The 18,710-nt window shown below is 39.7% G+C and overlaps 1 protein-coding gene across 10 annotated transcripts in view; it reads left to right on the top strand.

The window, feature by feature from the left end:
• The window catches only part of LOC108271270 (receptor-type tyrosine-protein phosphatase mu), a 227,739-nt gene extending 210,851 nt beyond the window's left edge, over positions 1 to 16,888 (top strand). For all 10 annotated transcript variants that reach the window (XM_053683467.1, XM_053683468.1, XM_053683484.1 and 7 more), the window contains 9 exons: positions 482 to 636; positions 829 to 964; positions 3,949 to 4,098; positions 4,216 to 4,389; positions 5,358 to 5,489; positions 9,787 to 9,912; positions 10,019 to 10,182; positions 12,599 to 12,734; positions 15,765 to 16,888. In XM_053683467.1, coding sequence (XP_053539442.1) covers positions 482 to 636; positions 829 to 964; positions 3,949 to 4,098; positions 4,216 to 4,389; positions 5,358 to 5,489; positions 9,787 to 9,912; positions 10,019 to 10,182; positions 12,599 to 12,734; positions 15,765 to 15,818 — 1,227 coding nt within the window. In that variant the 3' untranslated portion in view covers positions 15,819 to 16,888. The remainder of the gene's footprint in view (positions 1 to 481; positions 637 to 828; positions 965 to 3,948; positions 4,099 to 4,215; positions 4,390 to 5,357; positions 5,490 to 9,786; positions 9,913 to 10,018; positions 10,183 to 12,598; positions 12,735 to 15,764) is intronic.
• The last annotated feature ends 1,822 nt before the right edge of the window (positions 16,889 to 18,710 follow it).

Here is an 18,710-nt window from a genome sequence, read left to right on the forward strand (position 1 = left end):
TAGTTTGGATTTGGAAACTTATTATATTAAAAGACTGAAATGGAATGAAAAAATGAGAAAAAAAAAATCCCAAATGTTTGGGCTTTCGTGAATCAGTTTAAAACTGAAATGCAGGAGAACCAAAAAAAAAAAAACATTTTGTTGTTGTTGTTGTTGTTACATCTGTCCAGTTTTGCATTAAACTCCTGCTTTGTGTGCAACTGAATTCTGGGTCTGTGTAGGTGTGTGACAGGGTGCATGTGTGTGAGGGTGTGAATCACGGGCCTTCTAGCTCTATTTCACTCCTTCTCATCCTCCTACAAATGCACAAACCTTAAGACACACACACTGACACACACAAACACCACAGATGCTTAGAGATGATACTTGTGGGAGTTTGAATGGAGTAGTGTGCCAACAGACCTCACTCTTAAACTATCTTTGTGTGTGTGTGTGTGTGTGTGTGTGCGTGTGTGTGTGTTTGCTCGTTTGTTCACTGCAGCGAGGAGCTCATGAGATCAGGGAGATCAGGCAGTTCCATTTCACTGGCTGGCCGGACCACGGAGTACCGTACCATGCTACAGGCCTGCTGGGCTTCATCCGCAGAGTCAAATCCAAGAGCCCAGCTAATGCCGGCCCAATGGTGGTCCACTGCAGGTCAGGAGATAACGATACAGCCATTCTGTAGCAGTGTGGATCTCATACATGAGTTTAGTCTGTAGATATAAACAGAAATCAATGACTGTATTATGCTCCTCACAGTTCCATGTACTCTGTATTCTGTATAAATGATTTGTCCTTGAATATGAACTGGTTTTCTGACACACACGTCCGTTATCTGGCACGCAGCGCTGGTGCTGGCCGTACGGGCTGCTTTATCGTCATTGACATCATGTTGGACATGGCTGAGCGTGAGGGTGTGGTGGACATCTATAACTGCGTGCGAGAGCTCCGCTCACGTAGGGTCAACATGGTCCAGACCGAGGTACTGCATCCAAACGACTACACACCACCGTCAAACAAAACACATACTCAAAACATTCATACTGACTCAGAACACGTAAGACCAAGAAACACCCATCTCTTCAAACCGCAAATGAACTTTGTATAAATCTACAAGTCATTCTGTGCAAACGTTATGCTCGTTATTTTATTTCTGAGTGAAAGGTCTGAGTGAAAATCTCGAGTTTATTTCACCTCTTTGGCTTGAAGGGGTGGTCCAAGAGACCTTCAGAATTAAAAAAACAAGCAAGATTCACATGGCATAAATATAGTTTTTGCCTAACGATAACGTCTGATTTTTATTTTTCCTGAGACGTTTTCAATTCACATTTAAACCACTTTCACATGTCGTCTTACCAGTATGTTTTCTTGTTGCTGTTCGTGACACAGTTCGAGCAAAAATACTGCAATTAATCTTGTAGCTTGTAGTTGTTGGTATGTTGGTAAGCAGGGAAGTGCTTATTTCTGCTCAATCTGTGTATGCACCAGCTTAAAGGAATTAAATAATGAACCCAAATTAATTTCTTGACAGCATATAAAACTCAGTTAGTGTTTAATTAGTTTTGCAAATGGAAGCAGATGGGTAAAAACAAATACAAAGTAGTTTCGAAGCTACTAAAGTGATTTGTAGTACATATGCACCGGTTTATATTGAACACATTAGGGGGAAACGGACATTTTCCCTGAGTGTTTAAACACCCAGGACGTAATTAAATAATGGACTAAATATCATTAAAATGGTATGGTGCTGTAAAAACAGAACAGCTGGTATTACTCTTGTATTTCTCAATCTGAGCAAACTATGAATCAGTTTGAACGATAAATCGGTTCCAAGGACAGGAGAGTGAGCAGTGATGCTACAGTAGACTTGCCTGAAAGCCACTGACCCTGGTGCCTGGACTTTTGTCAAAAAATGACATCTCAAGACATTTTCGCAAATGTCACTTCATGAAAGATTAACGTCAGGCAAGCAGGTCTGAGTGCCTGAAGAGGCAGAAAGGTGGAGGAGTGACTGATGGCCTTGTGGTGGCTTCCAAGCCACCTGGAAATTAAGTTTGATCGAGGTAGATATAATGATAATCTAAAAAAATACTGTTGAATGTGGTGACAGTGCACATATTCACAATGTATAGTCTGGTAATGGTAAATGGTCTGCACTTATATAGCGCTTTTTTTTTTACCTTAGCGGTTCCAAAGCGCTTAACTCTATGTCTCATTCACCCATTCACCCACACACACACACTCTCACACACCAGTGTTAGCAGAGCTGCCATGCAAGGCGCTAACTTGTCATCGGGAGCAACTTGGGGTTCAGTGTCTTGCCCAAGGACACTTCAGTATGTGGAGTCATGTGGGCCGGGAATCGAACCACCAACCCTACGATTAGTGGACAACCGGCTCTACCACCTGAACCACAGCCACCCATGTATGTTACTGAAATATAATTATAAATGATCATACATTAATTTACACAACAGGTATTTCCAGTTGACTAATTTGATTGGATAAGCGGCGATGCAAGAGTGATTCCAAGAGTGCTGGTACAGTTCACTGTGTGTATCAGGCCAGTTAAAAAACAGTCCACACAGGATTTCGTGGAGTTGTTTTTTTTGCGTTTGATTGTTGCAGCCAAAAAATGCCTGATTTAGAGTTTTTTATACTTTTTTTTCGGAAAACTAGACGAAATCGCAATCGCATGAAAATGTTTTGCGCAGCTTTTCACAGTGATGTTTGCTGGTAAATGAGACCTTCTAGCTGTACTCGTGTTCGACGCACGTGAATCGAAGAGGACTTTGGTTGAATGTGCGTTGTGATGACGTCGCATGACACGTCTTAAAAAACATTGCAAGCTCCTCCGAATATTGCAGAGTTTGCTCGATTTTGCTTTCATTTCTGCGATCGCGAAATCGCTAAATCCTGGGGGTAGTGATAGACTTTAAATTCCAGCAATAGTTTGTTACATTTAAACCGTTATTGCACAGTCAGTCGGTACATTGCGTGGCAACATGCAACGCTCCGTCCAGCTCTCAACTCTTTTTGTTGACAGAGCAAAAATAAACAAAATACTTGGCCATTGGGTCTGAAGTGTCACTTACTTGATATAACTTGTTGTTTATAGAACTGTTGTATAAATCAATATCACACTCGCAGTTGTACTGTTTGTACTGAATATCACAGGTAATCACAGCCATGCTTATAATCAATGCGACATTCTTGCTCATGTGATATTGCTGAATTATATCGAAGTGATGTTGGCCAGAAGATGTTCATAACAGGAACTAACTTGACACATGGACATAAAACATTAAATGTAATTACAAACAGTTCAAAATGATGCATCATTGATTATTAAAATCACTGTCTTCTAAGAGAAATAAAACACTTCAGGTTGAGCTGGTATTGGAATAGGAACAGGAGCAGTCCACTTTGAGGTGGTAACGTTATGCCTCATTGTGTTTTGTTCCTTATATAATTATTTATATAATAGTATTGATTTTAGTTATTATAAAAATACTGGCTCACAGTGGCGTAGTGGTTAGCACATTTGCCTCACACCTCCTATGTGTGATGCGTTTGCATGTTCTCCCCGTGCTGCAGTGGTTTCCTTCGGGTACTCCGGTTTCCTCCCCCAGTCCAAAGACATGCATGGTAGGCTGATTGGCGTGTCCAAAGTGTCCGAAATGTATGAATGGGTGTGTGAATGTGTAAGTGATTGTGCCCTGTGATGGATTGGCGCACCGTCCAAGGTGTACCCCACCTTGTGCCCGATGCTCCCTCGGATAGGCTCCAGGTTTCCCCTTGACCCAGTAGCATAAGCGGTATAGAAAATGGATGGATGGATGGATTATAAAATACTTATTTATATTAAATGTGTCATTGTTTTATGTTTGTTTGTTTGTTTTTGTTTTAGTAAATTGTTTTCTCATAATTTTTTACTACTTTTGTTTGGTTTTGTTTTACTTTCAGGAGCAGTATGTGTTCATCCATGACGCCATCTTGGAGGCGTGTTTGTGCGGTGACACCACCGTTCCAGCCAATCAGCTGCGTTCAGTGTATTATGACATGAACCGTCTAGATCCTCAGACCAACTCCAGCCAAATTAAAGAGGAGTTCAGAGTGAGTGTGTTTGTGTCTTGGACTGCATGTCAGCACCAGCGAGTGTGAAAACATGCTTATTCGCGTTTAAAGGTTACAGTATTAATATTGTGAATGTTGTATTGTGCTGATACTCAGACTCTGAACATGGTCACGCCGACACTGCGCGTAGAGGACTGCAGCATTGCTCTGCTGCCGAGGAACCATGAGAAGAACCGGTGCATGGATGTGCTACCACCTGACCGCTGTCTGCCCTTCCTTATCACTATTGATGGCGAGAGCAGCAACTACATCAATGCTGCCCTCATGGATGTATGTACATAAACACTGCTACAAGCTTCTGATAGCGTTCATGAGAAAAACATTTCCCTTAAGGTTTTTTTCTGTGATTCGTCATGTGTGAACAAGACATCTTCAGCTTCAACAGCGTGTCTTTCTCGTATATTACATTTAGTTTCCTTTGCATCACATTATCAACATTGTTAGTATAGAGTAGAGTGGCAATGAAAGTGCATTTATTCACCAAAAGACATGAAAACATAAACAAGATGCTTTTTTTAATGTGATGCTACACTACCAAAGAGACAGAAAAAATAAGAGTAGGGAATGGAAAACATTAGAGCAAAAGAGATTTGAGTAGAAAGCAAAGAAAGCCAGTGAGAGAGACATATGGAGCGAGCGAGAGAGAGCAGTGGACATATCAGATTCCTCGATTCAGCAGTACTCGCTTGTCCATTTGGGACAATAAATTGCACATTCATCCCTATAATAATCACTTGTTTTTTTCCAGAAAGCCAAAGCAGATCAGTGGGGGGAGCAAACATGATAAATGGGAACTACTTCGCTCAATATGCCATGCACAATTATGTGCTTATTGAGAATGATTAAAAAACAGATGGTTTTGATTTATTCCACTGTCATGCAAATGCATAAAACAAATTCACAAACGTGGATGTTTTTTTTGGGGGAGATTTTTTTTTCCACCATACGACTTCATCTAGATTGCTTTTATGGAAAATATGTTCAAAGACCAGTAACAGAGCATTTATTTTCATTAGAGCAAATGGAAATGTCAGTAGCAGTAGCACGGAATAAGGGCATAACAAGCAAAAACGTCGGAAATGAAAAGCTTCTTACATCAATTAGTTAACTAAAGACATTCATATTCTCAGTGTACAGCAAATCTTGCAAGAAAAAGTGCTGACACCCTCGCTTTTTCTTACACACGCTCTCATTTTATTCACGGTCTCCTCCTTTTCTGTCTCTGGATCACTCTACAGAGCTACAAGCAACCATCTGCTTTCATCGTTACCCAGCATCCTTTGCCCAACACTGTAAAAGACTTCTGGAGGCTGGTCCTGGACTACCACTGCACATCTATAGTAATGCTGAATGATGTGGATCCTGCTCAGGTATTGTGTGTGTGTGTGTGTGTTTTTACATTTCTCTTTCACTTCTCTGTCTTACACACATGAGCGGTCTACTCTCATTATGCAAATGCAGCAGGTTAGCCTGGGGACAAGCTGGTCAGCATCAAAGCCCAAACTCACACCTTACCCACACTGCACAATCAGGGAGAGCCTTCCAGCTTCCACTACCACTGTGGCCTGTACACTAATCTCTATAAAGAGATTATAAAGAGATTATAGTTCTGTTTAGTGTGGCTCAAGGTCCCTTTCCTGAACCTTCAAATTAACTGTTCCTCAGTGGTGGTATGAACTTCCAACCTCAATCTGGACTGCAGAATCTGTCACTATTTTCAAGTCCAACCTCTAAAGTCCAACCTCTTCCGTGAGCACTTAACTAACCCCTAAAACGCCAACCCCACATTATTTAAAAATAATAATAATAAAACAAAAAAAACATACTCTGGCTCTTCCACCTCTACTCTTTGTATGCTCTTTGCTTTTCTAGAACTCAATTAAAGATCATGTATGGTAGCAGTACTTGTATTGTTCTCCGCTTGATATATCGCTTTGCTTGTATTTCCTCATTTGTAAGTCACTTTGGATAAAAGCGTCCGCTAAATTAATAAATGTAAATGTAAATGTTTGCACTTGGTCATTTCATGAGCATGTGGATGTACTCTGGATAGAAATGCGTTAAGAACAGATTTAAATCTAGTCCAAGGTGCATTTTACACACATCACACACCTGTCCATGCTACATTTGTCCACCCTTTCAAGACTATCGTAGTTGATGCCTTCAAGAAAACTAAAAACATGCAGATTCACAATTTTTGATCTGGTGACCATCTTTTGCAAATCGGCTAGAAACAAAGCACAGAGCTTGAAGAAGTTCTGTGGGGAGCTTGAAGAAGTTGGTGGTCAAGTGTTAGAAGCTAGCTTGTATAATAATAATACATGATACAGCTACAGTGAGGGAAAGAAGTATTTGATCCCCTGCTGATTTTGTACGTTTGCCCACTGACAAAGAAATGATCAGTCTATAATTTTAATGGTAGATTTATTTGAACAGTGAGAGACAGAATAACAGCAAGAAAATCCAGAAAAATGCATGTCAAAAATGTTATAAATTGATTTGCATTTTAATGAGGGAAATAAGTATTTGACCCCTCTCAATCAGAAAGATTTCTGGCTCCCACGTGTCTTTTATACAGGTAACGAGCTGAGATTAGGAGCACACTCTTAAAGGGAGTATTCTTAATCTCAGCTTGTTACCTGTATAAAAGACACCTGTCCACAGAAGCAATCAATCAATCAGATTCCAAACTCTCCACCATGGCCAAGACCAAAGAGCTCTCCAAGGATGTCAGGGAGAAGATTGTAGACCTACACAAGTCTGGAATGGGCTACAAGACCATTGCCAAGCATCTTGGTGAGAAGGTGACAACAGTTGGTGCGATTATTCACAAATGGAAGAAGCACAAAAGAACTGTCAATCTCCCTCGGCCTGGGGCTCCATGCAAGATCTCACCTCGTGGAGTTGCAATGATCATGTGAACATTGAGGAATCAGCCCAGAACCACATGGGAGGATCTTGTCAATGATCTCAAGGCAGCTGGGACCATAGTCACCAAGAAAACAATTGGTAACACACTATGCCATGAAGGACTGAAATCCTGCAGCGCCCGCAAGGTCCGCTACTCAGAAAGCACATATACATGCCCGTCTGAAGTTTGCCAATGAACATCTGAATGATTCAGAGGACAACTGGGTGAAAGTGTTGTGGTCAGATGAGACCAAAATGGAGCTCTTTGACATCAACTCAACTCGCCGTGTTTGGAGGAGGAGGAATGCTGCCTATGACCCCAAGAACACCATCCCCACCGTCAAACATGAAGGTGGAAACATTATGCTTTGGGGGTGTTTTTCTGCTAAGGGGACAGGAGAACTTCACCGTATCAAAGGGACGATGGACGGGGCCATGTACCGTCAAATCTTGGGTGAAAACCTCCTTGCCTCAGCCAGGGCATTGAAAATGGGTTGTGGATGGGTATTCCAGCATGACAATGACCCAAAACACTCGGCCAAGGCAACAAAGGAGTGGCTCAAGAAGAAGCACATTAAGGTCCAGACCTTAATCCCATAGAAAATCTGTGGAGGGAGCTGAAGGTTCGAGTTGCCAAACGTCAGCCTCGAAACCTTAATGACTTGGAGAAGATCTGCAAAGAGGAGTGGGACAAAATCCCTCCTGAGATGTGTGCAAACCTGGTGGCCAACTACAAGAAACGTCTGACCTCTGTGATTGCCAACAAGGGTTTTGCCACCAAGTACTAAGTCATGTTTTGCAGAGGGGTCAAATACTTATTTCCCTCATTAAAATGCAAATCAATTTATAACATTTTTGACATGCATTTTTCTGGATTTTTTTGTTGTTATTCTGTCTCTCACTGTTCAAATAAATCTACCATTAAAATTATAGACTGATCATTTCTTTGTCAGTGGGCAAACGGACAAAATCAGCAGGGGATCAAATACTTTTTTCCCCTCACTGTATTAGACTGGCTAACCAGAGACACATTTGATTTCCTGTGGAAAGGTGTACATGTGGTGACGCAGTGCTTGAAAATAGGGCAACAGGAAATGGCCACAACTGGAAGAAGGCAGCAAAACCCAAAATGTAGTCAGCGATAACTTGGCAATGAGAGTGAGGGGAATACACAAAGAGCAATTACAGTGAATGGGCGACAGATGTGTGTTAGTGATGTGTCCTTTGCAAACCGAGTGAACTTTTTGAGGTGAACGTTCAGAGCCGACTCACACATGAGCTATTTGTTTTATTTTTTTCCCCCTATTCTATTATTTTCTTTCACTCTTGCATTGTAATGTAATTAAAATGCTTCTATGAGCTGTTGGTTAGTGTGAATCGTGAGACATGTGTTTGACTCTCAGCTGTGTGTATGAGGCAGCATGACGGAGGATCCACTGCGCTACTCCTTGTTAAAAATGTGCTGTATGTAATCAAGTGTATCAGTAGTAATGGAAATGACGCACAGACACAGCAAGCACAATAACATGAATGCAGGGATGCTTGTAATGTCTTGCTGATTCTACAATGATTTAAAGCGATTGGATAAAATACAATGCAATGTAATGTTATGTTGTTAATTAGATGCTAGAGTAAGATTTGATGAAGCAATTTCAGCTATAGTTACACAAGGAAGAATAATCACTGGACCAACTGGAACACAGAATGTCATTTGGGAGCCGAAAGCGTCGGCTTTTACTGGTGAGCTGAACCAACTGAAATGATCTGACTCACTGAAAAGAGCTTGAGCAAGAATGACTGGTGGGAAGCAATGGTGGGTGTGGTTGCTGGCACAGGGTTCTGGGAATTGGAGTTCCTGGAAGATAGGGTATTCATAACACTATCAGGACACAATTTAGATAGAAGTCACATGAAAAGACCAGATTGTTGTTTACATTTACATTGACATTTATTCATTTAGCAGGCACTTTTATCCAAAGTGACTTACAAATGTGGAAATACAAGCAAAGCGATATATCAAGTGGAGAACAATACAAGTAGTGCTACTATACAAGATTTATAATTGAGTTCTAGAAAAGCAAAGTGCACAGAGTAGAGGTGTAAGACCCAGAGTAAGGGTTTTGTTTTTTGTTTTTTAAGGATAATGTGGGGTTGGCATTTTAGGGGTTAGGTGTTCACAGAAGAGGTGGGGTTTTTGCCTTTTTTTTAAGATAGTGAGATTCTGTGGTCTGGATTAAGGTTAGGAAGTTCTTTCCACCACTGAGGGACAGATAGTGTGAAGGGTCTGGAAAAGGACGTTGAGCCACACTGAGTATGCACTACTAAGCATCAGTCATTAACCGATTGTTCCTATATCAGCCAGCCTGTAATATACTTATAAGTGTTTTAACCCATGTACTGTAATGTTATTATAGTGGTATCAAACTAAAATATTTGTTCTCACAGCAAACTAAAGAATAAATGGTGCATTGTTGAGGGCAGTGGTAGCTAAACAGTTACAGCTTTGGGTTACTGATCAGAAAGTCAAGGGTTCAAGCCCCTTGAAAAGGCCCTTAACCCTATCTGCTCCAGGGGTACTGAATCAGTGTCTGACCCTACACTCTGACCCCAGCTTCCTAACAAGCTGGAATATGTGAGAAAAGCATTTCACTCTGCTGTAATGTATATGTAACAAATAAAGGCTTATTCTTGTTGTATTGCTGTAATAAAAAGAATGGCTGTATAGTGATGGGGGCTGATATGCATGTTTTTGTGCAGCTGTGTCCACAGTACTGGCCTGAGAATGGTGTACACAGGCATGGACCTATCCAGGTGGAGTTTGTATCTGCCGATCTAGAGGAGGATATTATTAGTAGGATATTCCGCATCTATAATGCTGCACGGGTAAATGCACTTTACGAATGCGCACACAAACACGACTGATCATATTGATTTGCTTAATGCTTGATTTGTGAGACAGCTGTTGATCTCAGTCTTTCATTGTCGTCAGCCACAGGACGGGTACCGCATGGTCCAACAGTTTCAGTTCCTGGGCTGGCCCATGTACCGAGACACACCTGTGTCCAAGCGCTCATTCCTCAAACTAATCCGGCAGGTGGACAAGTGGCAGGAGGAGTACGATGGAGGAGAGGGACGCACTGTGGTGCACTGCCTGTGAGTCCTTCTCTCTCTCTCTCTCTCTCTCTCTCTCTCTCTCTCTTTATCAATTTCTGTCACACATGAACAGACACATTCACACACAGGTAAAAGGGACATAGCAAAGTGGGCAATTACATATCGTCTATAAACAGAATTGAAACTCATCTACAGCCCTATTTGAGCTGTAGGAGGTTTGCTAATGTAGCTGTAAAGGATTTGGAGAGGATGTCTGTGTAAGTATCTGTGTCATTTGCCAAATTACCACAGTTTAGCCCGGATGTACATGTCAGGGTTACACGACAGGCATAACACTCAGTAACAGTAATAACACGGTACACAGCCGTGTCTGTTACTCGCTTTACTGATTATATTACAGTGCGATTGATTCGAACAAGATTGTTATCACACAGAGAGCTGTGTGTTCAGCGAATTACATAAGATTGTTTACTTTGTAATTATTGTCACTGGATTTTTCAGACCACAGACATTGTGGTTTAGTGCTGGATTAAAATCACCAATACAGCTCAGACAGGGCTTTAGTGAGGGTTTTGTGTCTATTTGTGATGGTAAGCACTGTTAATCTAACAAAATGTTGTTGTTGTTGTTGTTGTTGTTGTTGTTGTTTTTTAAATCAATACGTTTATAAATGCCTCGTTTTGTCCAGATATGTCACATAGAATCATGGTGTGCTATGATTGGCAGTGTTGTCTTTGGTCATGTGGTGGTGGAGTTAATACATAAATTCAAATCAAACCTCATTCACCAGATTTAGCCCAAGCCTCTCCTGTGAGTCTGTGTGTATGTGTGTGTGTGTGTGTGTGTGTGTGTGTGTGCACACAATCATTCCACTACCTTATCTCGCCTCCCATTTCGTAGGGATCAGTATGGTAGGGAGATTCAGTGGCGGCCTGCTTCCCCGAGGCCCTGCCTAGGTAGGAAATGAGATCAGCTTGCTTGCTTGAGAGAGAGAGAGAGAGAGAGAGAGAGAGTGCATGTGTGTGTGTGGACTGGGCTGAAGTGGAGCTAATCTGGCCCAGAACTCCTGAGACCAGGCCTCCATTCCCATCCCATCCACTGAGCCACCACGAAAAGAGGATCCATGTGACTCTCATTAGATTCCCGGCCAGATTCCAATCTCACAACCCTCTCACACACATACACAACCATGCACACACACACACACACACACACACGTTCTTTCTCCTACATTCAGACAGCAGAGGCTTCTTTAAGCAGTATCACAGTATGTTACCCACTCTGTCCATTTTACCATCTGCAGAAGTGCAAGTAATTAGCAAACTAAAGGGCTGCTTGCCCTAACAGTCCACACTATAACGTTCGTTTAAAACACGATCTATGACATTTCATGGCCGTTGGGGATTAAAAGAGGCTCCACAAGTTAAATGGTAATGTTTACTGAAAGCCACAGTCAGTACTCCAAACTTCTGAGGCATGAAAACTTGAGCTGTGGCATGTAATAGGAAACAGGAAACAGTCCCACTGAAGCTTTTAACTCGCTGTGTGTCAGAGCTTTGAGGTTTTGCACAACAGCAGGGGATCAGAGGGAGAAGAGCGCCACCTAGAGGTTACTCCACAGAACTTGATTGTACATTAGTGCATTAAAAATGATTCATTTAGCAGACCTATATATATATATATATATATATATATATATATATATATATATATATATATATATATATATATAAATGAGCAATAAAGTAAATATGAGCAAAGAAGGCTGTGAAAAATTGTCTTTATTGTTTAACCTTTTGATCTTTCATTCAGAAAATTCACAAAAATACTCTGCTCTCATGGATAACAAACAATTGCAAAGACAACACAGGTTCATAAAAAAAAAATCTTTGTTAATCATAGGTGTGCAACAATTATTGGCACCCTTTTAATCAATACGTTGTGCTACTTCCCTTTGCCCAGATAACAGCTCTGAGTCTTCTCCTATAAAGCCTGATGAGGTTGGAGAATACATGGCAAGGGATCTGAGACCGTTCCTCCATACAGATATCCATGAGAGCAGAGTATTTTTGTGAATTATTGTAACAAAAGATCAAAAGGTTAAACAAAAAAGACAATTCACAGCCTTCTTTGCTCATATTTACCAAGGGTGCCAATATTAGTAGAGGGCACTGTATAGTTCAGATGTACCTAAACATGGGAATATTCTATATTCAGTGGTGAAGGCTTTGGGCTATTGATCAGAAGGTTGTGTGTTTAAATGCCAACACTGCCAAGCTGCCATGGTTGGGTCCTTAACCCTCAAATGCTCTCCTGTCTCAGTTGCATGTTACTTTGAATGAAAGCATCAGCCAAATGAGAAAATGTTTGCGATTACATGGTAGATAATAAAACATGCCTTTTCATGCATTGTCATTTTCTCTCTCTCTCTCTCTCTCTCTCTCGCTGTCATTAGGAATGGAGGTGGACGAAGTGGGACTTTCTGTGCAATCAGTATTGTGTGTGAGATGCTACGGCACCAGCGCTCTGTGGACGTGTTCCATGCTGTCAAAACGCTGAGGAACAACAAGCCCAACATGGTAGATCTCTTGGTAAGCACTGTCACTGGGGACCAGCACAGATTTTATGCAAAATGCTTCAATTCACATATCTCCAGCTCATTATGCTGTGTACAGATGACAGACAGATCACGCAAATCTCTCTGATGTACGCATTACTCTCAGGACACTGTATTCTTCCCTGATGCTTTTAAGATTGCATTAAGGATTATTAAGATAAATAGGAAAATGACAGTATAAGACATGAATTTTAATCTTTTCTGTGAAACACAGATAACTGATCAGTCTTTTGCTCTTTGTCAGGCTTGCTACACAGTTCTAGAATTATTGGCACCCAGGGTAAATATGGGTAAAACGGGTATGAAAAATGTCTTTGTGGGTCGTTAGCTTCATCTCACACTGAAAGTCTAACCTCTAATTGCGAAGTCTAACCTTGATTGACATAAATGTCAATTTATGTTTTTTTTCTAAGAAAAAACAATGATCACAAATATTTTTAAGAAAACCACGTGTCCAAATTATTGGCATCCTGCATTTAGTACTGTGTGATAATATAGCAGCACTCAGTCTTCTGTAGATTGGAGAATACAGAGTAAGGAATCTGGGAAGGTACTGAGTACAGAATATCACAGTTCTCAATCCTCAAGCCTGATTCTGCAGTCACTGGGCCATTTTTGTATTGTATTATTATCCCTCTGTAAGATCATAACATGACCCAGGTATAGCTTCTTATCAGAGACAGCCAGACGCAGTCCCCTCCAAAACTATTGGAACTGCACGGCCAATTCATTTGTTTGTGCTATAGACCAAAAACATTTGGGTTTGAGATTAAAAGATGGGTGTGAGACGAGAGTTTAGGATTTCGGCTTTTATTTCCTGGTATTTGCATCTAGATGTGTTAAACAACATAAAACATAGAACCTTTTGTATCAGACAACCCAATTTTTATGTGTGAGCAAAAGTATAGGAACATATAAGTATTGAAGTAAATTAAAGTTAATAACACTTTATATTTGATTGCATATCCCTTGCTTGCAATAACTGCAACAAGCCTACAACTGATTGACATCACCAAATTGTTGGTTTCTTCTTTCATGATGCTTTTCCAGGCTTTTAATGCAGCCTCTTTCAGTTGTTGTTTTCTCTTCAGAAGATGAAATGCATGCTCAGCTGGGTTAAGGTCTGGTGATTGACTTGGCCAGTCTAAAACCTTCCACTTTTTCCCCCTGATGAAGTCTTTGTTGAGTTTGCAGTGCGTTTTGGATCACTGTCATGATAAAGTTCCTCCTGATTAAGTTGCTGCATTTCTCTCTAAATTGTCAGACAGACTGTTTCTGTAAACTTCTGAATTCATTCTGCTGCTACCATCTTGATTTACATCATCAGTAAAGATTAGTGAGCCTGTTCCAGAAGCAGTCATGCATGGCTTGGGCCATGACACTACCTCCACCATGTTTCACAGATGAGCTTATATGCTTTATGAATTCCAATTTTATATTTCCGATTCTTACTGTCAATGAGCGGTTTGCATCTTGTGGTATGGCCTCTATATTTCGATGTCTTCAAACGATGGTTTGTGATACTTTCACCCTTGCACCATGGAGGTTGTTGGTGATGTCACTGACTGTTGTTTTGGGCTTTTCTTGTTTTCCTTGGCCGACCCCTTCGGTATCTGTTGCTCAGTACCCCAGTGGGTTCTTTCTTTTTCAGGACATTCCAAATTGTTATATTGCCTATTCCCAATGTTTGTGCAATGCCTCTGATTGATTTTCCTTCTTTTCTCAATCAAAATGGCTTGCTTTTCTCCCATAGACAGCTCTCTGATCTTCATGTTGGCTTATCCTTATTAACAAAAAATGTCTTCACAGGTGAAACTGAAGGGTGAAACGAAAAGTGGATATTCAGAGCTATTTATTGTTTAAACAGTCAATATAACAGGACACACCAGGGGAACAAGAAACACCTGTCAGTCACATGCTCCAATATTTTTGCTTGCCTACAAATTGGGTGATCTAAGACTATGTTTTAATGTCGTTTAACACATCTACATATAAATACCAGGAAAGAAAAGCTTAAATTCAAAACTCTCTTCTCATATCCATATTTTGATCTCAAACCCAAATGTCTTCAGTCTATAGCAAAAATAACTTAATTGGCTTTGCCATTCCAATAGTTTTGGAGGGGCTGTATTCATTTAAAATCTTCTGATACTGCATTTATTCCATAATGCTATGTATCCTAACAGCGTTTTCAGAGACTTTTGAGGAAAAACAGCTCCAGGACTTCACCATACTTAACAGTGGGGATTGGGTTCTCTTCTAACCATCCTTCTTTTTAAGAATTTCTGTGGCAATAATTGGACTTTGTTCAAAAATCTATCTTTGATGAGGGTTTAATATTTTCTTAGAATAAAATTACATCATTAAAGGTTAGATCGCTCTCATATTTTCATTGTCGGATTAAGCTAATTATCTACAAAGACATGTTATCGTAAAAAAAAAATTTGCCCACTGTGCCAATAAATCTGTAGCAGACTGTAAGCTTTGATATACAGATTATTACTTTTTTTGGTTTGTTGGTTTTAGCCACTCAGGGATTTATCTATAAGGCTTGATGCTGACATTACCACTCACATTATATGTATTTTTCTTATTCCTAAGTTTGAGAGGATTCTTGATATAAATTATTAATCATTATAAATGATTAATAAAGGATTATTGATTGATATACTAGATGTGTCTCACTCTCAGACACTTCATCATCTGTTTGTTTTTTTTTCTTTTTGAGAATAATTCACAAAGTACATAATTGCACAATTATCATGAGTACATGACTTCAGTCTTTTGTATTAGGATGAAATTCTTCTAGCAGCTGAGATTTATTATCATGCTGTACATCTTATACTACCAGTGAATACAAAACAATTAATGTATACTCATAGTAACGGAGTTCTCAATTGACCCTTTCTATATATTAACAATTTTGTGATACTGTTATGCAATAAGTAGGTCTATTGAATTCTGTTATTATATTTCCATTGATGGTTATGTTCTGCATTTTCAGGATCAGTATAAATTCTGCTATGAAGTGGCACTGGAGTACTTGAATTCAGGCTAAGTTGTCCAGATGCGGCTGTCCCCCTTCCCGTCCCTTGCTGTCCCCGGCCCTTTCTTTCCTCGGATAGAGACTATACCACACATGAATGTTGAAGCGCTGGACTGGAAATTGAGGAGGTGTGCTGCTCGGACCGCTGTGGCTATGATATTGGCTGAATGTGGCCAGGAAATGGTCTTCAGGGTCGAACCAGAGGACCGCACGCTTGCACTGCCCAGCTGAACTGTCCACAGTTGAACCTTGAACTCTAACCCTGTTCCCTCACTTGTCCCTTCTGCTCTCTGTATGTACATTTCAGCGTGAGTTGGACAGGTCACACACTCCCCGCACTCACGTGACACATCTTCTATTCCACGAGCACACTGATGTACTTTACTCCCAAGTTGTCCACGTTTCACCACTGCTTAATATGTTTCGGCAGGTTTTTTTATGTTTTTTTTTTTGTCCCTCTTCTTGCCTGTGACACCTCTGTCTTGCCTTTTTATCCTCGGTGGATGATAGCTGTCATTTCCATTTTTGTGGGGAATGCGATATATGCTAAAGTGGCTGTGTTTATTTTTAATTACAGATTTTTTTTATTTGATTTTTTTTGTTGTGAATTAAATTTGAGGCAGAATGACTTGTAGCTGAAGTTCAAAATGGCATTAAGAGCACGGATCCTAAAGGTTGCATTGACATTATTGTGATTGCTTGTGAAATGTTGTTGTGTTAATTGTTGAAGCGAACCACAAGCAAGCTTAATGTCGTGTCAAAAGATCCAAAGCTTATATTTGTGACCATTTGTTAATACTGTAAATACTTGAAGGTTGACAGATTATTTATTCATTGAAGGGTTTTTTTTGTTTGTTTTTTTGTTTTTCGTTTGTTTTTTTGTTTTGCTTTTGTTTTTTGTTGTTTTGTTTTTTATTTTTATTTTTGTGAAGCACATTGAGTGACAATCATGTTTTTATTTGGTCATTATTATTTTTCTCTTTTGTCAGGCTTGGCATAATAATGGTGACCAGGATGTGATGTTATGTTTTTATTTATCTTATATGGAAAAAAAATTACAAATACATACATATCTATACTGAGCTGTTGGTTCTTTCTACTTTTTATGCCCTAGAGCTGAATATACAATATAGGGTGTCCCAAAAGTCTCCATAAATAGGGGACTATGTACACTAGCACCACGTTGGTTGTGCCTTCGTCAGCGGATGTTCGTGGATGTGCGCTTCTCGGTCGGTCTGTAGCACTTCCAGTCTTTTGAATTTGTTAATAAGTTTGGCAGCAGTATCGTGTGTGATGTGTTTGCCATGTTTCTTGTTAAAGTCCATCACAACCTTGCGACAGATCCAGCCATGAGAATGATTTCAATACGTTCTTCTTTTGTCAGAGGCATTCTTAAAGGATATCTGAAAAAGTATATATAATATAAACCATGTATGAAACACATTTTGCTAAAAAGTATTAATTTCCCCTATGTATGGAGAATTTTGGGACACCTGTAGGTTCAGTGTAGTCTGTAAGTAGTGATACGTTTTGGTTTTCATTCTAATTCCAGCATACTAAATATAAAAATAGTTATAATTTGAGGGTTTTTAGAGATTTACTGGGTGAACCAACTTTTTATATGCATTCCTCACATTTTAGAGGATCATCAGTCCCAGGACAATTGCATTTGTTCATTTTTGAGAGAGTAGAGAAGGCCATCATGAAGCTGGAAACAGACAAAACATGAAGTGTGGGAAAAGATCATCAAGATCTTGGAATAAGAAAATAGTCTAAATACCTTCAATCACGAAAAAAAAAAAAAAAAAAAAGCTGTTGAACTGTCAGGTATGTTTTAAGGAAAGTGTCAAACAACAAAGAGAACCTCATGAACAGAGGGGAAAAGTACATTTAAAAACCTTTAGAGTTAAGTGGACAGATGTACCTGTACCTGACTAATGTAATGAAGAACATGTGCAGATATAAAGGAGCCACTCATGATCCAAAACATCATCAGCATGAGACATTGGCATTGGCAGGTGTGGGTCCCAGTTGATTATATGACTGCAAACAGCCATAAAATGAAACCTATAGAGCTTAAGCTAGCACAAACATCTGAGGTACAACCTTCAAAAGACAAGGGTAGGAATTCATTGAATTCCTAGAGCTTCACTTATGTAAGACATTACCCAAACAAGTCATGACAATACCCAAACATGTTTATTATTTACAAAACATTTACAAAACCTCTACAGTACATGACTGCCATTTATTTGTAAACACACACGAAGTCCAACTTTGGTTCCCAGATTGAGAACAGTGTCGTGTGTGATGTGTTTGCCATGTTTCCTGTTAAAGCCATGAGAATGGTTTCAATACATTCTTCTTTTGTCAAAGGCATTCTTAAAGGTTATCTGAAAAAAAAAAATTATAAAACATTTTGGAAGACATTTAGCTAAAAAGTGTTCTTTTCCCCTATGTATTGAGACTTTTGGGACTCCCTGTACTATATAGTTTTTGGTGGTCTGAAAGTTAAATGTTCAGTTACAGTACATTCCTAGTCTGAACTGAATACAAATACATTATTCAGAAAATGATGTATTCTAAACAGATATAAATACAGATACGAACAGGATTCGCACTGTTAGTTTATGTGAACAATGCCTTTATCATTCATCATTAGTAACTGCCTGGTCAGGGTCACAGTACTTTAAATAGGCTACTAGTTAGAAAATATCTCAAGCAGGTACGAACAAAAATAATAACTGTGAGAGCATGATGTAATAACTGTTCTATCCACACAAAATCCCTCTGATACAGATATAGATATTGGATCACTAAACATTGCAATAATAATTACACCCCAAGTCCAGACTAACAAGCAACAATCGAAGCAACGAGTTATCAGAAGACAACGTGAGACAT

This window comes from Ictalurus punctatus, chromosome 1 (genome assembly GCF_001660625.3).
Source record: "Ictalurus punctatus breed USDA103 chromosome 1, Coco_2.0, whole genome shotgun sequence".
Lineage (NCBI taxonomy): Eukaryota > Metazoa > Chordata > Actinopteri > Siluriformes > Ictaluridae > Ictalurus > Ictalurus punctatus.